General features: G+C 42.0%; 2 protein-coding genes across 3 annotated transcripts in view; one reads left to right on the forward strand and one right to left on the reverse strand.

The window, feature by feature from the left end:
* Nucleotides 1–160: 160 nt before the first annotated feature.
* Nucleotides 161–2,749, reverse strand: prxl2c (peroxiredoxin like 2C). Its single transcript, XM_085788156.1, has 7 exons — nucleotides 2,491–2,749; nucleotides 2,078–2,146; nucleotides 1,918–1,971; nucleotides 1,564–1,669; nucleotides 1,336–1,470; nucleotides 684–1,238; nucleotides 161–624 (listed from the first exon to the last, which is right to left on the reverse strand). Exons 1-6 carry the CDS (start codon nucleotides 2,671–2,673, stop codon nucleotides 1,108–1,110), a joined length of 678 nt encoding a protein of 225 aa, XP_085644282.1. The 5' UTR covers nucleotides 2,674–2,749; the 3' UTR covers nucleotides 161–624; nucleotides 684–1,107.
* A 514-nt stretch (nucleotides 2,750–3,263) lies between these two features.
* The window catches only part of fbxl17 (F-box and leucine-rich repeat protein 17), a 216,586-nt gene continuing 200,565 nt past the window's right edge, over nucleotides 3,264–19,284 (forward strand). For both annotated transcript variants that reach the window (XM_085786476.1, XM_085786477.1), the window contains exons 1-6: nucleotides 3,264–3,472; nucleotides 5,450–5,958; nucleotides 6,825–7,199; nucleotides 7,399–7,521; nucleotides 8,207–8,464; nucleotides 8,617–8,748. In XM_085786476.1, the coding sequence (XP_085642602.1) occupies nucleotides 5,470–5,958; nucleotides 6,825–7,199; nucleotides 7,399–7,521; nucleotides 8,207–8,464; nucleotides 8,617–8,748 (1,377 nt within the window). In that variant the 5' untranslated portion in view covers nucleotides 3,264–3,472; nucleotides 5,450–5,469. The remainder of the gene's footprint in view (nucleotides 3,473–5,449; nucleotides 5,959–6,824; nucleotides 7,200–7,398; nucleotides 7,522–8,206; nucleotides 8,465–8,616; nucleotides 8,749–19,284) is intronic.

Here is a 19,284-nt window from a genome sequence, read left to right on the forward strand (position 1 = left end):
GAATCCCCTGCATGTGACGTATCAGGATTAGATGTCCTGTGCCCACCCTTCACTGTTCAGGAGCAGCAGCGCTATCATACAGTATGTTGGGATCCCATTAGGATATATAAGGACGCGGTGCGCAAATGCGTGCAAGTGCATACATACACAGCCAAGAAATAGCAATTCAAATTTATTTTTCAGGAAAATAAGCCATGTGTAAATTTAGAAAGTGGGTAAAAAAAAAAAAAAAAAAAAAAAGCAGCATGAGGACCGAATTTTAACCTTGATCCATGCACCATTGTGTTCATCACTATTTATTACACTATGGCTCTACCATCTTACTGCAAGTAGCTGTACTAACAGAATTACACAACATAAGACATTGTAATATGACTGTGCTGTTAGGACAAAGGAAAAACAAGAACAATGCATGACAAAAACAGTAATGCACACTCTATATTTGGCACAAAAAATGTCTTAGTCAAGGGCCAACTAGCAGCTAATCACATCTAATGGTTCACATAGCAGAATTAGTTTACCCAGCTCACTTAGCCTACTATGGATTTTTCCAGAGCTTTTAGTGTCATTGGCCCATGGGATGTGGCTTAATGTCCTGGAAAAAGGTCAGAATGAGACTTAACACTGAAGATTAAAAAACAACAACCAAAAAACAAAACAAAACAATTTAATAACTAGGCAACTATAACGATCAAGAATGTGGTGTCAAACTCACACTTGATTTTTCTTTTTAGCACTCTGAGGTCTTGCTTTGTTGTGTTATGTGACTGTTGTAAATTGATGATTTGTCTTCTAATCTTACTTTGCATTTGAAAAAATATAATATATCTCAAAAGACTTCCTTGTTAAAAAAAGTTTAAATTAAATAAGTATAAATAAAACTTTCAGCCTTATGCAAAATTTCAGCAAGGTAGTCAAGTTGTGCCAGCACAGGAATGATAAATCAGAAATACAGAGACACCAATATTTGTTACGGAGAATGATGCCGAACCCACATTCTTCTTGTTGCAATTTGTCAGTGCACAGTGTTCGATGGAAATTAACATGAAACATCTGTACACCTCTGCATGTGTGATAATAACAGTGATGGGAGACAGAGCCAGATGGCTATACATGTATGATCTTCGGCTTGTCGCTGAAGTCCAGAGTCTGTTGTACCCCGGCGAGCTGCAGGAGCCAGGGGATGGGCATGTGGTCAAGATGGTTCATGTCAAAATGGGAAAAATGAACTTCAGAGCCTGTGGAGAGAAAACAAATGAAGAGATATAACACAAAGGAGGGAAAGAGAGACTGAACTTTTACAAAGACAGGGAGAGAGAGATAGATAAAACTTGCCTGGCCCTGCAATGATGGCTCCACCTTGCTGATGTAGATCACCCTGAAAGTCAAAGGCAGGGCTGGTCATGGCTCTCCATATACTCTTCATTTGGCCCATGAAAACACCAGACTTCACATGGGGACTGGGCCTTGCTGAGTACATAAACACATACACACGATGCAAGACTTAATTAACTACCACTTCACCACATGTTGACTCATACACTGCCCTTCTTATTGCATTACCAGAGTCTGTAAATTTCTCCTCCCTCTTCATCCCAAGCTTTTGATATATGCCTCTCTCCGGGTCCACGTATATCTCATAAGGATATCCAGTCAGAGAGCAGAATGGCTACATGAGAGAGACACACATTTACATGTAGCCTACTGTAAAATTTAAATTCAAGTTTATTTGGTATTGAAAGGGTTTCGATTCTCTTTGAGGACATAAAAACAAACAGACAGATCTAAAAACCTGAGAGGCCATAAACAATGAATTGTGCAAGCTACATCAGTAGTCAACACTGAAAACTGGTTCAACATGACAGAAATCTTTAGAATATGGTGGTATTATGTGTATGTTGATCATAAATGAATTACCTCTATATGATGATGAGAAGACTGACCAATCACAATCAGTCTAATGTCAGCATCCTGAAACAACACAACAAATTTTGAAGTGATTAGAATAAATTAATTTAGACTGATATGGAACTGATTTAAAGCTGTGATGCAGTCAGTCATGGTTCATGGTCTTTACCTCCAGCACTTCTCTGGGTATTCTGCTCAAATCATCAACATATTCTTTGCAGCTGTAGCACAAGAAATTCTGCAGGGACATAAAGTATAAATCAGTAAGTCGTAGATGACTTGTTCAAACTCTCATTTTGCACCTACAGTAATGAATGCTTAGCTCTCTGTCTTCACCTATAGATTCTGATCTCTTCATTCCTCCACTTCCATAGCATGAGAAGTTGTTGCGGCATCTGTCCATTAAGGCTGAGGCTCACCTGTTGCCTACTTTGATACCTTAGAGAGAAACATATCCCCAAGCTCAATCTAATCATCCTGAATTAATCTCATGGTTAGACTACATCTCCTGACAGGATATAGCCTGCAACCGCCTGCAACCCATCACCAGTCACGTTAAATCAAACAAAATTTTTCCCCTACCCGCACGAAAATTATGACCGATTTCCTGTCTCGATACAAGTCCTTGAAAGGAATTGAGACTCCGTGCCGGTCGTAAATTAAACAGTCTTCAACTTCCTCAAGTCGAATATCGACGGAAGAAGTTTGATTTCCACGATTTTCTCTTGCAATTTGTCGAGTTATTGGTGAAACTACTTCAGCCATGTTTTTGAATCTTCCTGAACTCGCACTGCTATTTTTGGGAGTTGCACTAAACCCCGGAGGAGCAGCACGGAGGCTGGAAATTCACGCCCATATAGCGTGTGTGTGTGTGTGTGTGTGTGTGTGTGTGTGTGTGTGTGTGTGTGTGTGCGTGTGTGTGTGTGTGCGTGCGTGCGTGCGAGAGAGAGAGACGGAGAGAGAAAAGGCGAGGGGGAGGGAGTCTGAATAGAAAAAGAAATTATTTATGTCGATTTCAAATGCATCTCTGCATTAAGTTGACAGTTTATGCAGTAAAGGATAATCATCTATTTCAAATCAGTCCAGATAAGCGTTAGCCTATATATATTTTTTTCAATTCTATTATTTTGTTTAGCTACTCCTTTTAAATTATCATCAAATGCAGGATAAATAACAGAGACGTCTGTGACATACAGTTTAGCACCACCACATGCAGTTGAATCAACATCTCTCTAACAAATCCAACAAAAACAGATGCTTTACCCCCCAACCCTACCCTAACCTCCCCCCAAAGGCTCTACAGCAGCAAGACCACCCAGCCCCCATGAAGAATTACGAATCGCCCTCGTCGGCTTCCTTCGCGCTGCTCTCTGGGTGCGGAAGTGTTGTCCTCCAGAGCAGAGCAGAGCAGCTGCAGCTGCAGAGCCACAGCTACGCTAGTTCAGTAGCAGCGTTTCTTGCCACCGCGTCTCTTTTGCCGGGACTTGTCAGCGCTCATCTCGACCGTGCAGCAGAGCAGTATTATGCGAGCTCCGCCCGGAGTGTGGGAGCACCGTGTGAAGTGGTGAGATATGTTTCATGTTGGAGCTACAGCTAACTTAGCATCTAGTGATGGAGCGAGCTAGCCTGTCAGAAAGCTGATCTGGGTTAGCAACGGGAATCGTGTCTTTTTTCTTTCCTTTTCTCCTTCTTCTTCTTCTTTTTTTACTTGAAGCGAGCTGTGAATATGCATCAAATTTGAGCAAATATCAGACCCAAAGCTGTCGCCATTTCAGAGACAACACAGCCGTCACGTCAGACTGCTTTGTGTATGTGTATGCTAAACAAATGACCACCTGTTCACTGTTTACATCTTTGTGTTTTCATTCGGCAGCAGCCAGACGATGCATCTTTGCTGTTTCCTTGCTAGACTATAGTTACACATTTTTAATAACAACTCCGCTATTCATTATTCTAACCTAGGTAATCCAATTAAGGTAAGAATATGCGATAAGTAAGTTAATGTATTCACAATATAATGCAATACTATTCACGGGGTCTACTTTGTTGAGTGCTGTACTGCAGATTTGATGCAGAACTTTATTCAGGGCAACTGATTATCAGTATATTCACAAACATAGGCTACAGTATAAAACACAACAAATAAGTAAGCAGGTAGCAAGCATGGTAGACAGCCACACTATTTAACGCTCCACTCTCCACATCACTGAGGCTGGATTAGTTGTCCAGAGGTGATGAGTTATGTGTGTGTAGTTAAATTAGTGCAACCTCTGACATATTAAGCACTGTTTCAACACAAATGTTCTATGTTTTATGGGGTCTGAAGTATGGTCTTAAGAGCAGGTCACTGGGGACCCATAGCAATGTGTACTACTGGGTTAAATGGACTACTATGCACAGCACTGTTCAGCTGGGTCACTATAAGAAATCAATGTTTGTATGAATACAGGATAGAAATATGCAACCTGCCTTCAACCTGAAGCGCTAAAAGCTTCATGCACAAGATTCACTTTTACAAGAGAATATGTGGATCAGCCCTCGGTGCTGCATGCTTGTGTATAATAGGCTGCAAAAGCTGATGGGATAAAGGAAAGCCCTGTTCTGTTACTCTTACCACCAAGGGTCAACCTGATGGAAGGGCCCCAAGCTGCATGAATATTGGGTATTGTGGGTAAAGAAATAAATATTCAGTTCTTGAGAAGACTTTCTCAGTACCAACTATTTTTGCTATTTCACAAACAAGTACAGCATTTTAGAAATACCAAGCTAAAATGTTGCAGTACATTCTGGTAATGACAACTCCATGAGAAGAAGAGTGTAATGGCAGTGTTGGTAACCCTCAGTCTATTTTCAGTATCATACATATTCCCAGCTGTTTCAGTGTGTATATATAGATCTATCTTCTTGATTGTCCTTGACACCTAAAGGACAGGTTCACATTTTTCCAGGTCTGTTGTGGTAAACTCACTCACATCATAGTGTTCAGCACTGTGCAACAGTTACATGTGCTTTAAGATGTGTAAGAAGTGATGACAGCTTCTAAAATGGCACAGTAAGCACATTTAAATTGGTGCCAGACAGTTCTCCTTGGTTCCTGCGTGCCTTGTTTCTCAAAGTAGGTGAGCAGGAATGTTCTTACAAGCATCCTCCAAGCATCTTGGAGAACTTGTCATAGTTCCCTTCATGTGATGCTACACAAGAAGCTGAGATCAGGACTCTGTGGTGGCTCTCTCTCATCCATAGAAGGACTCCTTGTCACTGAAGATAGTGCTTTTTTTTACTCTGCCTGTATGTTTGGGGTCAGTGCAAGCAAAGTTAAAGTGTTTTTAGTGTCAGAATTCCTCTTTGCATTACTATCCTTGGGAAACACAAAGATAGACTTTTGTCTTGCTTCAAGAGCAGGAACGGAGAGCAGTTAGATATTTTAATTGTCATTTTCTATTTGCATATACTAGAGATGGGTGTTAAGAGACAACCTTGACTGTTTTCTTTCTTGCTGATGTAGGTCCTTTCTAATACACATGCATTTTCTTTGCTCTAGAGGTACCTTGAATCATCTATATGGGCCATCTTCTTTCGAAAAATGGTTACCGCCTGAAGAAGAGGCCACGCAAATTGCATCACAGGAAGAAGAAGAAGAGGAACTGTTTCCTACAGGGACCTTGCATGCTGTGCTTCATTGTCCACAGCAACAGCGGCAGTCTCGACGACGACAACAACCACTTGGAAGCCGGTGTCAACGGCAGCGGGTGCCGTCACAACAGCGTCACCGGAATCAGCGTCCCTGGTGTGGGTGGTGTCGGCATCGGAGCCGTAGCTGCCTCCAAGCTCGCCGAGCGATACGCGACACTCACGTCTCCCGAGGACTGTTCCAAGTTCCTGTTGTCCCCAAGGGAGCTGTCTATCTGGGAAGGCCAGGGGAGGAGCTTGTTGTCAGCCGTTCCTGCCAAACTGATTCCACCACCAGCGCTGTTTCGAACGGCTGGGGTGTCTGTGACCGTACCCATACCTGTGCCGGTGCCTGGCTGTACCAGCGACTACACTGAGATGGTAGGGTGCTGGGGGGATGCTGCACCAACTCTACTTAATGTTGTAGCAGATGAACAAACAGTCACAATTCACTAGTGCTTATCAGTTCTGAATGTACCAATTAGTTACCACGGCATTTAGACTAATCAGGTATTCTACCACTAAAATGAATCTCTCTCCAGATGGATGCTGTCATGTAAATGGGTCTCTTAAATTTTTATTAACAACCAAATATTCAATTTGTGACAAAAACTGATGCCCTGACACCATTTCTGACAACGGCTAAAGGCTAATGGATCATTACCTTTAAATATCATTAAAGCAGTCTATTCAATAAAATATATTTGCTGACCAAGACCTCATGAGAGCAGCCAATCTATTTAAAATGCATATATATGTATATATATATATATATATAAATATTGTGCTTTTGTTCTGGGGAGGTGGTGGAAATGACTTAAAATAAAGAAATTGTGTTAGAGAACACAGTAGCTCATCCTATAATGCAAACAGGATTTACCAACTCCTATGTCTGCCTGACAGATTGTTTCATGAGTTGATTTTCTGTCAATTTTTGTCTTCTTACAGAACACAAAATCAGAAATACTTAAATGCTTTGTGCAACAGATTCTAAGTGTTTTAGATGTAAAGGTCACACGGGTTCAAAAGTCAAAGCTTCACACTCAATAGTCTTTGTTCCATGTTTTTTTTTTTGAGGATTCAAGGTCAGCAGTGCTGTGTGTCTGTAGTTGCCGTTTCATAACCTGGGCAGTCTAAAGTTCCATGTCCTAATTACAATTTAAGACTTTACAGTGAAATCTGCCTTGGTTTGCCTGAAGAAAAAATCTCTCCACTTAACTGATGTGTGTGTGTGTCTCTGGGTGCAGGTGTGCAAGAGGAAGTGCTCAGAGGTGCAGAGGTGCACCCCCTGTAAGCAGCCGCGCTGTGCCTTCGCTGCCCCTGACGGAGGGCTGGAGAATGGAGGGGGCGGAGGAGAGGCCGCCTCGAACTCTGAAACGGGCCACTGCCACCTACCCCTCTGTCCGCTCCCCTCGTCCTCCTCCTCCTCTTCTTCCTCTGCCTCCTCCTCTTCCTCCTCACCCGCCGATGGCTGCTGTGGGCTGGGTCTTCATGCTGACCTGCCCCACAGTTCGGACTCGTCCCCCTGCTGCCGGCATCAGTATGACGACTGCCAGGCTAGAGGTTCTGAAGCTGCTGATCACTTAAGTATCAATCACCTGCCTTCCTCCATCCTTCTTAAGGTTAGCCTTTTTCTTCTGTTTATATTTTCTGATCATCCTCTTTTACTCTTTTCATTGGAATTTGAGGAAAAAAAACCTTTTCATTTCAAAAAGATGAAAAAGTTTGTACATTTTTCTGCCCTTTACAGACACGTCTGTTATGTGTTGATAGACTGATGATGTTTTTCTGAAGATGTGTTTTGATTTTGTCTTTGTGCAGGTGCTCTCTCACTTGACTGTGAAGGAGCGCTGTCTGTGTGCCTCTCTGGTTTGTAAGTACTGGAGGGACCTCTGCTTGGACTTCCAGTTCTGGAAGCAAATCGACCTCAGTGGCCTACAACAAGTAAGCACATAGTGTAAATGCAAGTTTTGTCTGAGGGTGTATTCAGACCTGGCTCGTTTGGCACAGTTGTTCCGTAACAGGCAGCATTTAACCCCAACGATCGGTTCGTTTTGGGCATATGTGAACGCAGCAGTCGCTCTTGGAGCGGGCTGAGGTCGCCAAGAAGGGGTGTGGTCTCGTTTTGCTTCCATGTGAGCCCCAGAGCGGTTCTTTTGCAGTGAGAACACAAACAAACAAAAAAAACAAACTAGCCAACCACGCTGCTGATGTTCCATGGTTTTTGTTTTTTCCCAGGTAACCTCCTCCTCCTTCCGGGTAAAATTTCTGACCAATGAAAGAGCAGTTGGTTCGTGCATGGCGTTTGTCTACAATTTTGGACCACTTGGGACTGTTACTGTGTGAATACAAACGACCCAAAAGAATGTAACAAGTGTATCGTTTTAGCCCCTGAATCATAACAAAACGAATGAGCCAGATGTCTGAATACACCCGGAGACTTTATTGCCCTAAGGTTGAGCAGAGTGGAACATTACATTTTAAACATCTTACTTGATACTCTGTTTTGGAGGGAATGAGGAGGAAAGGCTTTAGTGTCTTTTCCGACAGGATGGTAACTTCCTCAGGAATCAAAAGCTTTGTCGTTTCTACTGACTTTCATATGTCCTTGTGTTCTCCTTCTTCCCAGGTAAACGATGATCTCCTGGTCAAAATAGCCTCTCGGAGGCAGAATGTGACGGAGATTAACATCTCAGATTGCAGAGGGGTCCATGACCATGGTGTGTCATCCCTGGCCTCTCACTGTCCTGGCCTGCAGAAGTACACAGCATACCGCTGCAAGCAGCTAGGGGACATGTCCCTGTCGGCCTTGGCTACACACTGCCCTCTGCTGGTGAAGGTGCACGTGGGCAACCAAGACAAACTAACGGACAATGCACTAAAAAAGGTTTGCGCAAGAGATCCAAAAACTCTTTTTTCAGCATTTAGAGCTTTTGCTTGTCTGTGTTACATACCTGTTCTTTCTTAGTCTTGAATGAAAATTGAAGTCAAAATCAAGGTTTCCAGCATTTAATCTTAATTTCTCTTTTCTGCCTTCAGCTGGGGGAGCACTGCAGTGAGCTGAAGGACATCCACTTGGGTCAGTGCTACAGTATCACAGATGAAGGCATGGTGGCCTTGGCGAGAGGATGCCCTAAACTGCAGAGACTCTACCTGCAAGAGAACAAACTGGTCAGTCCAGCACATCCAGTCTCATATTCGGTGTTGTGGTTTCTCTTCCTGCTTGCCTCAGGGCTTCTGCTACAGCAGGAGCCCAATTGTCTGTGTGTCTCTGTTGGACAATTTCAAAATCTTTCAGTGTCCATTCCTCTCAGATTCTGTATAAGAGCTCCTCTAAGCTCTGTGACTTCTACTAACACTCACTGTCATCAGAGTCATCAGAATATTGTCAGAGCACAGTGGCCCTGCCTCTTGCTTTTATTATTCGTCTCAAAATGGTACCCAAACAGTGTTCATCCCTACAGCTTTTAGGTTTACCTTTATTTATCGAAAATGGACCCATTAACAAGTTTGGGTAACATAGATTCATCCACATTAATGAGACTTTTTTATAACCAAATACAAACTCCTCATTGTCCCTTTAATTTGGTCACCAAATTAAGATTGTAACCCCGTAATGTTTTAATATATGATGCTTTGATAAGTTAAATGACAGATCTTTTTGTTTTAAACATAATCAACATGAAATGAAAGTTCAGATTTCTTTTAATTTAATTCAGCAGGGTGCAAAAAGTGACGGATGACTTTAAATCACCACTAGATGCCACTGTTTACAATATCTAAAATCAGCCTGGCAGCTGCTCTCTTCTTGTAAGCCGCAGCTTGTTGATACTAATGCTGAGTTGATCATATCTCCACCAAATCACAGCTGCATATCATCTCTAACTGTATTTAGTGTTGGATTCCAATAAGTAGTCATTTGGCAAGTCTGTCTCAATCCCCCTATTATTTAGACCTTCCCTTTTTCACTAATGCTTTTGCCCTTTCTCCTGCTAATATTTCTTTGCAGCCCATGAGTAATTATGACCTTGATGAATTGCACAGCCTTAAGTTGTTAACAATAGCTGAGTTTGTTAAAACCCCATTCATCAACTTAATAGTATATGAAATTAGCATTTAGCACTAGTTGAGAGATTAATATTGCCGCTGATAACATTTCAGCGCCCCGGTATCAATTTCAGTCGTTTTTAAGAGGTGAGATCGTCACAGTTATTTTAGCTTCCTGTCATTAGAGGGGAAAAGAAATGGCCTGGGCTTATATGGGAATTGTTATGTCTAGGTGCTCTGGTTGCTCGGCCTAAAATTGTCATTAAGTTCTCCAGGAATTAAGACGACCCAGAAACGCTACCATGCCAGTGCCCAGAGGGCGTTTATTTCGTTGGACAGTTTCAAAAGCCCTATTCTTCAGCTTCTCAGAAAATAAAAATCTGATTTAGTGGCTTCATAAGAAAATGTTTAATTACAGTCTGCTGATTTGTTTGGCTGAGTACGTAGACATGGTGAGGTGAGCTCAAATAATATGCGTGAACACCAGTGTCGTGTTTTGTGATAGTTTGATTTTGTACTCATCCAGGCTTGTTGGCTTTAATTCAATAATTACAAATATTGTATCACATAAGAGTGTGAGGAATTTAATGAGTGACAACTTGTGCTTTGAAGATCATATTTCACTCAGGCTCAGTTGTTCATAGACAAACTGAAAAGGTCTGAACTTGAAGCAGTGTGGAACAAGTATTTTCTGAAAAGGTTTATGCAAAGACTGAATGGTTGATCACTTCTGGGACCACTGTGTGGGCTCAACCCTTGTTCTCTACATGAATTGATCCAGTGAACGGCATTGAAATGGGCTTTTCACTTTTCAGTGTGCTATGAATTGCACAGTCATGGGACACTACAGTGAAAGCCTCTTAAAGGCTATATTGTAAGGCCTCTCCTCTCCTCTCCTTTCTCTCTCTCTCCTCTCTTCTTTACTGGCTTTTGCGGTACAAGGATCCTGTCTCTGTCTCTCCTAATCGGTCACAGATGAGGATGAGCCTTTCACTCACTCTGATCTGCCCTCTCTTTCTCCTCCTTCTCCAAAATTGAATAATTGAATCGCTGCAGGATTTTTCTGTGTGGTCTTTCACTCGCCCTCTCCCTTTTTCTTTGCCATGTGCACACCCACATACATTTTTCTGTCCTTCTTTGCCTTCTTCTTGTCGTGGTTGTGGTTTCAGTTCCATGCTGGAGGGTTTTTTTCCCTCTGTGTTAAGTCCATATCCAGCTCTGTAGATGGTTAAATGGCTTTATTTTTTTGGAGGGAAGGGGGAGCAGCTCCTCTGAATAACCTTGTGTAGCCTGAGGGAAATATTTAAACACTACCAGCACTAATTATATTAGTAGAAGCAATTCTGCTAATGCTGCTCTGTTTTTTGTGTCCCTTGTCAGTATCCTGCAATGTTAAACCACAAAATTCAAAATCGTGGTTTGTAGTTAACCAAGGAAAACCTTCAGAAAGTTTTTGGAGACTTGAAGTGCAGTCAACAAGTGTCTTGTAATGATGCAAGATGTGCAACTGGCATTTACTACTTTTCCCCTGAGTTAAATAGATAATACAATTAATTCTTGTCATTGTTATCTAGAAGGACACACCAGTTACCTTTTCTCAACAAATGATAACGTTTATGTTTTTAATGTGATGCTGAAGCCGTCTCCAACTCTGTCTGGTGTCTTCAAATTTTGTTTACAGTTGACAAATTGACGCTTGACTCTTTCATTGCTTATTAGCCCGGGGCCGTATCAGCCCAGGGCAATGAATAACCCTGGGCAAAGTGTGTTGTGTGAAAAAGCAGGTGACTCTGGTGTCTCTGTACCCGACTCCTTTTGACATCTATCCTGCATTCTTTATTGCCATTCATCTAGTATTTATGCCGGAGTTGGTTATATCGCACCAGTTGCCTTTCAAGACTTGTTTTCATTTTCTGAAGTCCTTTTTTTAAAAAAAACTCCCCCTCTCCCCCCATTCATATTCTGTGCTCTTTCACCACCTCGAAGGGCAAAGGCTCTGAGAATAGCAAATTCCCCTTTTCCTCATCTCACTTCAATTTGCCGTAGGGGCGAGAGGCAGCCCTGAAAGTTTAACTCTGAGTTCTGTCAGTTTCATAGACCAAACTGGTGGACGAACTCCTAAGCTGCAGAAACCTCTTGTCACTCCATGTTGGTAACTTTGCTTGAATGTTCCTCTCAATTAAACACACATCGCAATCTGCCTACATTTTTTTTGCCAGGGAAGCATTTTTCTTCTCTTTTTTCCCCTTCTCTTAAGAAAAAAAAAAAAACTTTATCTGCTCTCCTGTCTTGTTAAAATCAAAGCGTGTGCACTTAATTTCCCAGCAGTGTGATGGGAAGATTCTTCCACCGGCTCATCTCAAAGACATTTTGTCTGCCTACGCACTCCCTCTCTCTTTCCCTCCCTCACCCTCCACACATACACGCTCAGGCTCAGATTATTTACAGTTTTAATTAGTCCAAAATGTGGAAATGTAAGTGGAACTCGAAGATGACCTAACATAGATTAGCATGTGCCCTCAATTTAGGTGTAATTACCACTCAGCATGTACAATCAGAGCTTCCCTCCCCAAGCTCTCACCACGTTTTCTCGCCGCGATGTTGGGGAGGAAAAGGAACATGTTTGTATGAGGAGCAACATGAAACACTGAGAAAGACGAACTGTCAAAGCGAATGGTGTTTCTTGGCCGTTGGTCAGTGAAGGAGTCCACATGTCCCGCTCTGATTGGCCGTCTGTCTCGCTCATCAATGGTTCGGTTTTTACTGGCAGAGGGAGCGACAGGGAGGCTGCACCGGTCCAATCAGGAGTAATCGCACAATGAATTGTATATTGACATGAGCAGATTTAATTACCAGGATTAGATGGAGAGCAAAGACAAAGGGAGTGATAATGATAGCTGTCAGTTATTATGGGATAGACCTTTTGACACGAGCCAACACACACACACTGACTAAAACACACCGAGGCCTAGTTAAAACACTGAGACAAGCGACACACACATGGGAGCAGCTGAACTGAATGGCTGCCAGCTGCACTGGATTCTCCTCTGGAAACTTTGTTCATATATTTGACTGTAATTAGAGATAAACAGAACCACACTGACCGGCCACACAAACATCCCAGTACACACACACACAAACAGTGCATTGTCCATCCTCTCTACAAGATCTCCCACAATCCCCCCTGGTCTTTATAGACAGGAGTTTTAGACTTAACAGGATGTTGAATGTCAGATGTTGTATGATGTATTAAGTCAGTTAAACTGTTAATGGCAGTGGATTATGTCTGTCAGAGTGAGGAAAAGCTCAGTTCCCATCCCAAATTTCCATGCTTTCATGTCATAAAGAAGTCTCCTTAGTTTTCTCTCCCTTTTTTCTTGTCTTTCGCTCTCTTTGTCTGTCTGTCTGTCTGTCTGTCGTCTGTCTGTCTGTCTGTCTGTCTGTGTGGATTTGGGAGGTAGCCACTATGTGTAGGTACGGTCAAGATAGACTTTGCTGTACGGAGCTGAGGAGATATTGTTTGTTGGTGTGCCTGTTTATGGTGTGTTATCCCAAAGAGAGTGCCAGATATTCTTAAATCCTGTTTCTATTCCTCTCTTTACTATTTCTTTCCCGCCAAAAATATTTTTCCTTCATTTTAAACTTTTATCCGTTCCCTTTCCATTGATGAAACAATTAAGTGTTCACTTACTCTTTTGTTCAGGAGTATTTAAATGTCTTAGTCTTCATCAACTGAGCTTCATCAGCGTATAAAGACCTGTGATATACTTGAAAGTTGAATAATTTAGGTTATTGGATCATTGTTCGGCAAAGCAAGGTATTAAATTATGTTACCCTGAGTTTTGAGAAATTCAATTCTGTTTTCACACTTTGATGCAATTTTATAGACCAAATGATCTGCACAAATGATCTGATCTGTACTCTCTTTAAAACTTTTATTTTCACCATTACCACTGCTTACATTCTCAGTATGTAGTGTAAGCTAACAGCACATTCCTCTCTCTGATATCCTCTTCTTCATTGCTCTTTTAAAGTGCTTCCATATCGATCCCTGTCCCCAAAATGCTTCTTTGTGTGTGTGTATGTGTGCGTGCGGGCTGGTTGCTGATCGGTCTTTGCCTGAAGAGTAATCAGGTGCATTAATGAGCACTGACTTTAACTTGGACAGCCGGCTGCACTCAGACACAGACCTCGTCGATATGTTCCCTCTGCCGTCTGCCCAAGAACAAAACAAGTTTTAAAGGGAGAGAAAGAAAAGGAAGAAAGCGAAAGCACTTTTTAGAAATGCGAGTCTGTGAAGCGTGCCTCCAAAGCGATATTTCACCTTCCTACAGTATTTTCTTTTCAACATTAGTTACCCCGGGAAAAGATTCAGCATCAACATTGGCGATTTCTCCTCGGCTCTATCAATAACACAGGTGGAATTACTTTTTTGAAAAAGAACACAAAGACCTTGGTGCAGCAGGATGCTCTTTTGGATGCCTTGAGTGGCTCATAGAAATGTTAAACTCGTGGAAAGAAAACAAAGTCAAGTGAATGACAGACATTTTACTGGAGAAGTGGGGCAGCCAACATAGCCGACTCTTTACTGCCTAACAGTGACACAGTGCCAAAAATGACAGTGATTATGCCAAAGTCAAATATCTTTGTTTGGTGGGGCAAAAAACAGAGAGCAGCTGGAGCAGTGGAGGAAATTTCTGCTGGTAGGCTAATGTTAACATTTCTCTTTGGTGGCTTGAAAATATAGAGGCTGCGGTCAAAGCTTTTACCAACAGAAGTTAAATTAAAGACTCTATTGCTATATAGAAAATAACATGCCATTTCATCATTGATGGGACCTAATTGATACATATAAATTGAAATATGTAGTAAACCAGGGAATGAAAGGTTCTGTAGTGTTCAACAAATCAAGAGGGTGTTTTAGTCGCACCCTAACATTCCTCTGTGCATACGTGTCTAAGTTCAATAATTTTATCCATCTTGTATCAACAAATTTTGTTTAGTGGTTCATATGTTTACATTTTTTGAATGGTGAACAAATTCATCATGTTGTTAACCTCAGCTCAAAAATAACAATGGAGAGATGGAGAGAAAGAGAGAGAATACATGAGTCCAAAAGGCGATGAGTTTACTTTTACAGTTAGACTTTCTGTCCATTGTGTCCTGAGGGACAAATCATATTGAACTGAAGTCAGATCTATCCGCTCCAGTGCTGTGTGGCTTGGTGTGCTTGATTTCCACCTGCAGAGGGTGCAGTAGGACTGGATAAGAGCAGAGATTCAATGGTGAGTGAGCAGTGGGCAAACAAGCAGCCAGATGCAACCAGAGTGTAATACTTGGATGGTACATAAAATATCCAATTCCCCTTTATAAAATCTTGAGGACAATAATAAATACTTGAGTGACACACATTTTTAATTTCCTCGGTGGTCTCGTACGTTGTCGTTTACATTCCTGCAACAAGTTATAGACAGAAACTCCTCCAAAAAGTCAGTTTTGACTTTGACTTACTATATTTTCCTTCACAAATGAAGGTGTGTAAAGTGGTTGGATGCCTTCTGCACCTTTTTTTGCATGCAATTTTACACAGGTAGTCCTGCAAAAGGTTGTAAACACTTTTTGGTGTGGGATGAAGCAGCACGCATCTATATCTACATCTCCATGACGTTATCAAGCGTTTGCCCACAGCCACCAGAGTAGCAGGAGAAGCACTGACGAACGTTAACGTGACTTCCCTTTCTTTTCCTTTTTCTGTTTAGTGCTCATACCGGCTGAGCACATGGCAGGACCACAGCCTGAGATGGGAGCAAAGCTGAGATGAAACCCACATTTGATTTTGATTTTTTCTTTCCTTTTGTGCTTGGAAGGTTTTTTTTTTTTTTTCTTTCACTGGATGGTCGGTGATGTGCAGGCTGTGCAAATTTATCCTGCCTTCTGGCCCGTAGCTGCTCACTGTTAGATTTTTTTGTTAAAACCTCACAGCTTTTTTGTAAATCTAAAAAAAAGTTTGAGTTGAGGAGAATATGAGGACAGTGCGCAGAGCTGAAATGATTAGCTGATCAAGAGACTATAGTCTCTATAGTCAATTAAATGTTAGTCAGGAAAAAGGCCAAATGTTCCCTCGGTCAGCTTCTCAACATTGAAGTTTTGATTCTTTATCATAAATGATAAACTATATTTTGGGGTTTTGACTTTTTAAGAACTGAAGTTCCAGTGAACTAATTGATTGCCTCCAATTACCTGAACAACTGATTGATGATATAATTCATTTTAAGTTTTAGGTTGTTGACTGGATGAAATAAGGCATTTAATCACGTCACCTTGTGCTCTATATTGCGATGGCCATTCGTCACTGTTCTTTATATCTTTCATACACCAATCTTTTAATCAAGTAATAAATTGGTAGATTAATCGACATGAAACATGACCATTAGCTACAGCAGCTCATAATTGACAAAGTAATCAAGGATTTAATCGATAATTAAAGGAGCGTGTCAGTGCCGCTAACCTTTGGTGACCGCATGTACATTTTTGAACCAACGATTCTACTAATAGTAATAATTGTACTGTGAGTTTGATGCTTTGTCACCCGTGATAGTCCCCAGCAAGTTAGAACTGTTTTGGCAAAACAACAGGCAGCAACTTTTTGACAGGAGGAGAGGAAAAAAAAAATTGGCACAGGTGTGGGATCCCCTGAGGGGCCAGTGCCGGGCCCTGACCTGGCCGCCGTTTAAAGTGCATTGCTTTAGAGGCCCTCTGTTTATCCAGCTCCAGACAGCAGCAGCTCCTGACACCCAGCCAGGGACGTCACTATGATTCATGGCCCTTTCCGACACCTTGCTCACGCCTTTACTCTTCTTAATCTCTTTGCGCTCTCTTTCTCTTTCTCTTCCTCTCCGTCTCCCTCTCTCTGATGATGAGTTTTCCGTTTGTTTGAGAAGGACAGAAATGATGTCATCATTTAAAGCGGGAGCCTGAAGCCAGGATGGAGAGGCCGCGTCTTCAGAGGCCTAGTTTGTATGTAACATGATGAATGGCGCTCTTTGGGAATTCTCCTTTGTCCCGTTTTCCCGTTTTTTCGTTTCCCGAGAAAAGACAGAAGTGCAAAACAGAAGAGGACAGAGAGAGAGAAAGTATACCTGCCCTCTTCAGCTCTTTTTAAAACTCTCTTTATCTTTTAATGCTCATGGTTCCACTACTCGTCCCATCACTCTCCTCCTCTCTCAAACAAGCCATGTCCTCCCTCTCAATTTCTCCCTCCCCCTCTGTCACCCTCTCCTCCCGCTGTTTCTGTCTCTTTGTGATTGAGAGGCCAAACACGGTCTAATTTGACTTCATTAGTAATGATTGATAAGAGGCGGAAAGGTGCGTTCCTATATGAACCTCCATTTGTGTGCGTGACCCATCCCCTCCTTAGCAACCCCCCTATCCCACCACCACTACTACCACCACCACCACCACTGCATCTACTATTTCACCCCTCCACAAGACGTCACCCTTCGGCCTCCCCCTGTAATGCATTCGGGGCCAGGCATAGCAGCAGCGGTTCAATACTCAGGGTAATGAATGTGTTTAATAAGCACAGTGGGTCGATGGGCTTAATGAAGGTGTGACAGAGGATGGCTTGGAGAAGGCTGCTGGAATGAGACGCTAACGAGCCTCTGGGGTTAACGAGGTCACGTTACAATCGGGATTCCCTCACTTGTACAGTTTCTGACTGTCTCTCTCTCTATATATACAGTATATATGTACGTTTTTTACCCCATGCTCGTCTTGTGTCTTTTTTCTGTTTTGTTCTATAGTAAATTCACTTTTTTATTGGTTTGTCAATTTTCTTTCAGATATTTCTGTTCCTCTCCATCTCTCGCCCCCCAACCCTTATTTGCTTGCTCTACAATGCTTCCCTCTGTCTTCTCATCATATTCTTCAACTCTTCTGTCCATCTCTCATGTATGGCTGCCTCTGGCTCGCTGAAGCTTGTCCATCTTTTCAAGGACAACCCAGCTTAGAAATGCTGGCTGAAAAGCTCTGGAGTAGTGTGAGCCCCACCCCCCCCCCCCCTCTTTTTTTTCCGCCATCCTAGAAGTGGGTTTCTAAGAGACCTGCCAGGCTATTTCTGGAGGCTCAGAGCCTTTATTGTAGTAAGACCTGACGTCAGAAAAAACCTCTCTGATAGCTACACATCAAGCTGCTGCACTTTTGTTGTTATTTTTTTATGCATTTTTTAATGTTTTCTTTTGTGTTGTTGTTGGTCAGAGCCAAATAAAACTCATTCAGTTGCACACGTAACTTAGTTGGTTGTTTGGCTGTTTTAAGTGAGATGCAGTCCATATATGAGGCTGTCCATCTCCGTCTATATATATATAGCTGTTTTAATTATTAATAATTGCGGCCTATACTCTACTGATGGACTGAAATGGGAGTTTGTTTGACTGGGAGTGGAGGTTTCCTCTTCTTTAAAACTGTTGACATAAGAGCAGCTCTGTGTTTTCTCTTACTTGAGCTACATGAAAGGATGTGGTGGGTTTTATAGCCTTTGATATTTGCTATGGATAACTGCTCTGAAATGGACACTAAACATTGGAGTCTATTTCTGATAAATCATTCAGTTTGTAAAATGTCAAAGTTAATAGATGTTGTTTCCAAATCCCTGAAGGTGAGTTTTAACACTTGACACATGGAATTGAGAAAGGGAGCCCAGAGGTTGTGTTTGTGATGCTACAACCATATTTGGTTTGCTTTATACTTTAACTGACCAAAATGATTACCATTTTATCAAAGTTAGATTTTTTTTTTATGTATGTCTATGTGTTTAACTAAGGAAAGCTTTTCCGTAGTCATACCCCCCCCCCGGATCCGTCTTTTCTGTCTCATTCACACACCAGTCACCAGTCAGCTTAAGTGCTATGCAGATTTTAAAAAGCTGGCAGGTTAGCAGCCTGCCTGCCACCTGTTGAAGCAATATCTGATTGTACATTGTGGTCTGTGACATTTCCAGATGTGCCCATAATGCCTGAACAACAAGCAGAATTTTGAATTTGGTTACTTTCTTCACATCACTTTTCATTTTTGTTACACCAAAGGGGGCTTTTATTTTCTTTCACTTGAGATTTTCGTCACTTGTCTCTTTTAGAGTTGAAGAGTTCTTAGCCGTGAGAGTTTCTGCGACGTGTTTCCGAACATTTTAAGTAATCATATCTGTATTGTCAGGATTTGTGATGCACAGAGTTACACACCAGTGCGCACAGCTGTCCAAATATTCTTCCACTCATCCAGACTGTTACTATAATCGGTGTCAATAATGTTCAACCCTGCAGCACTTTTTCTGCTCTCAGTTGCCATCAACGCAACACCCACTCCTGTCTTTGAGAAGCAGCTATTACTCTCTGCTTCCTCTCTCTCTCCCAGCACCAGTATTTCACCAGTGGAAAAGTGTGACTTCCTGAACCTCACATTTCTTCGCCCGGCGTTGTCGGGAGTGCAACACCCGTTATGAGATATAGCATAGAGACAAGCAATCGATTAATGGTGCACTTAGCTGGACTAATTAACAGCTATGTAGAAGTGGAGAAAGCATCAGGCAGCATCAAGGAGGTTGTTTCCCCATCGCTAAGACCCCAGATAACCTTTGAAGCATATATCACTTACAGCATGGTTTAC

This window comes from Trachurus japonicus, chromosome 9, assembly GCF_045865225.1.
Source record: "Trachurus japonicus isolate A0001 chromosome 9, Traja_1.0".
In the NCBI taxonomy this organism is placed as follows: Eukaryota; Metazoa; Chordata; class Actinopteri; order Carangiformes; family Carangidae; genus Trachurus; species Trachurus japonicus.

Coding starts and splice junctions, on each gene's coding strand:
- prxl2c (XM_085788156.1), bottom strand. CDS start 2,673: ATGGCTGAAGTAGTTTCACCAATAACTCGACAAATTGCAAGAGAAAAT. Junction 1,972..2,077: donor TACCCAGAGAAGTGCTGGAG/GTAAAGACCATG, acceptor GTGTTGTTTCAG/GATGCTGACATTAGACTGAT. Junction 1,239..1,335: donor AGCCATCATTGCAGGGCCAG/GCAAGTTTTATC, acceptor TTCTCTCCACAG/GCTCTGAAGTTCATTTTTCC.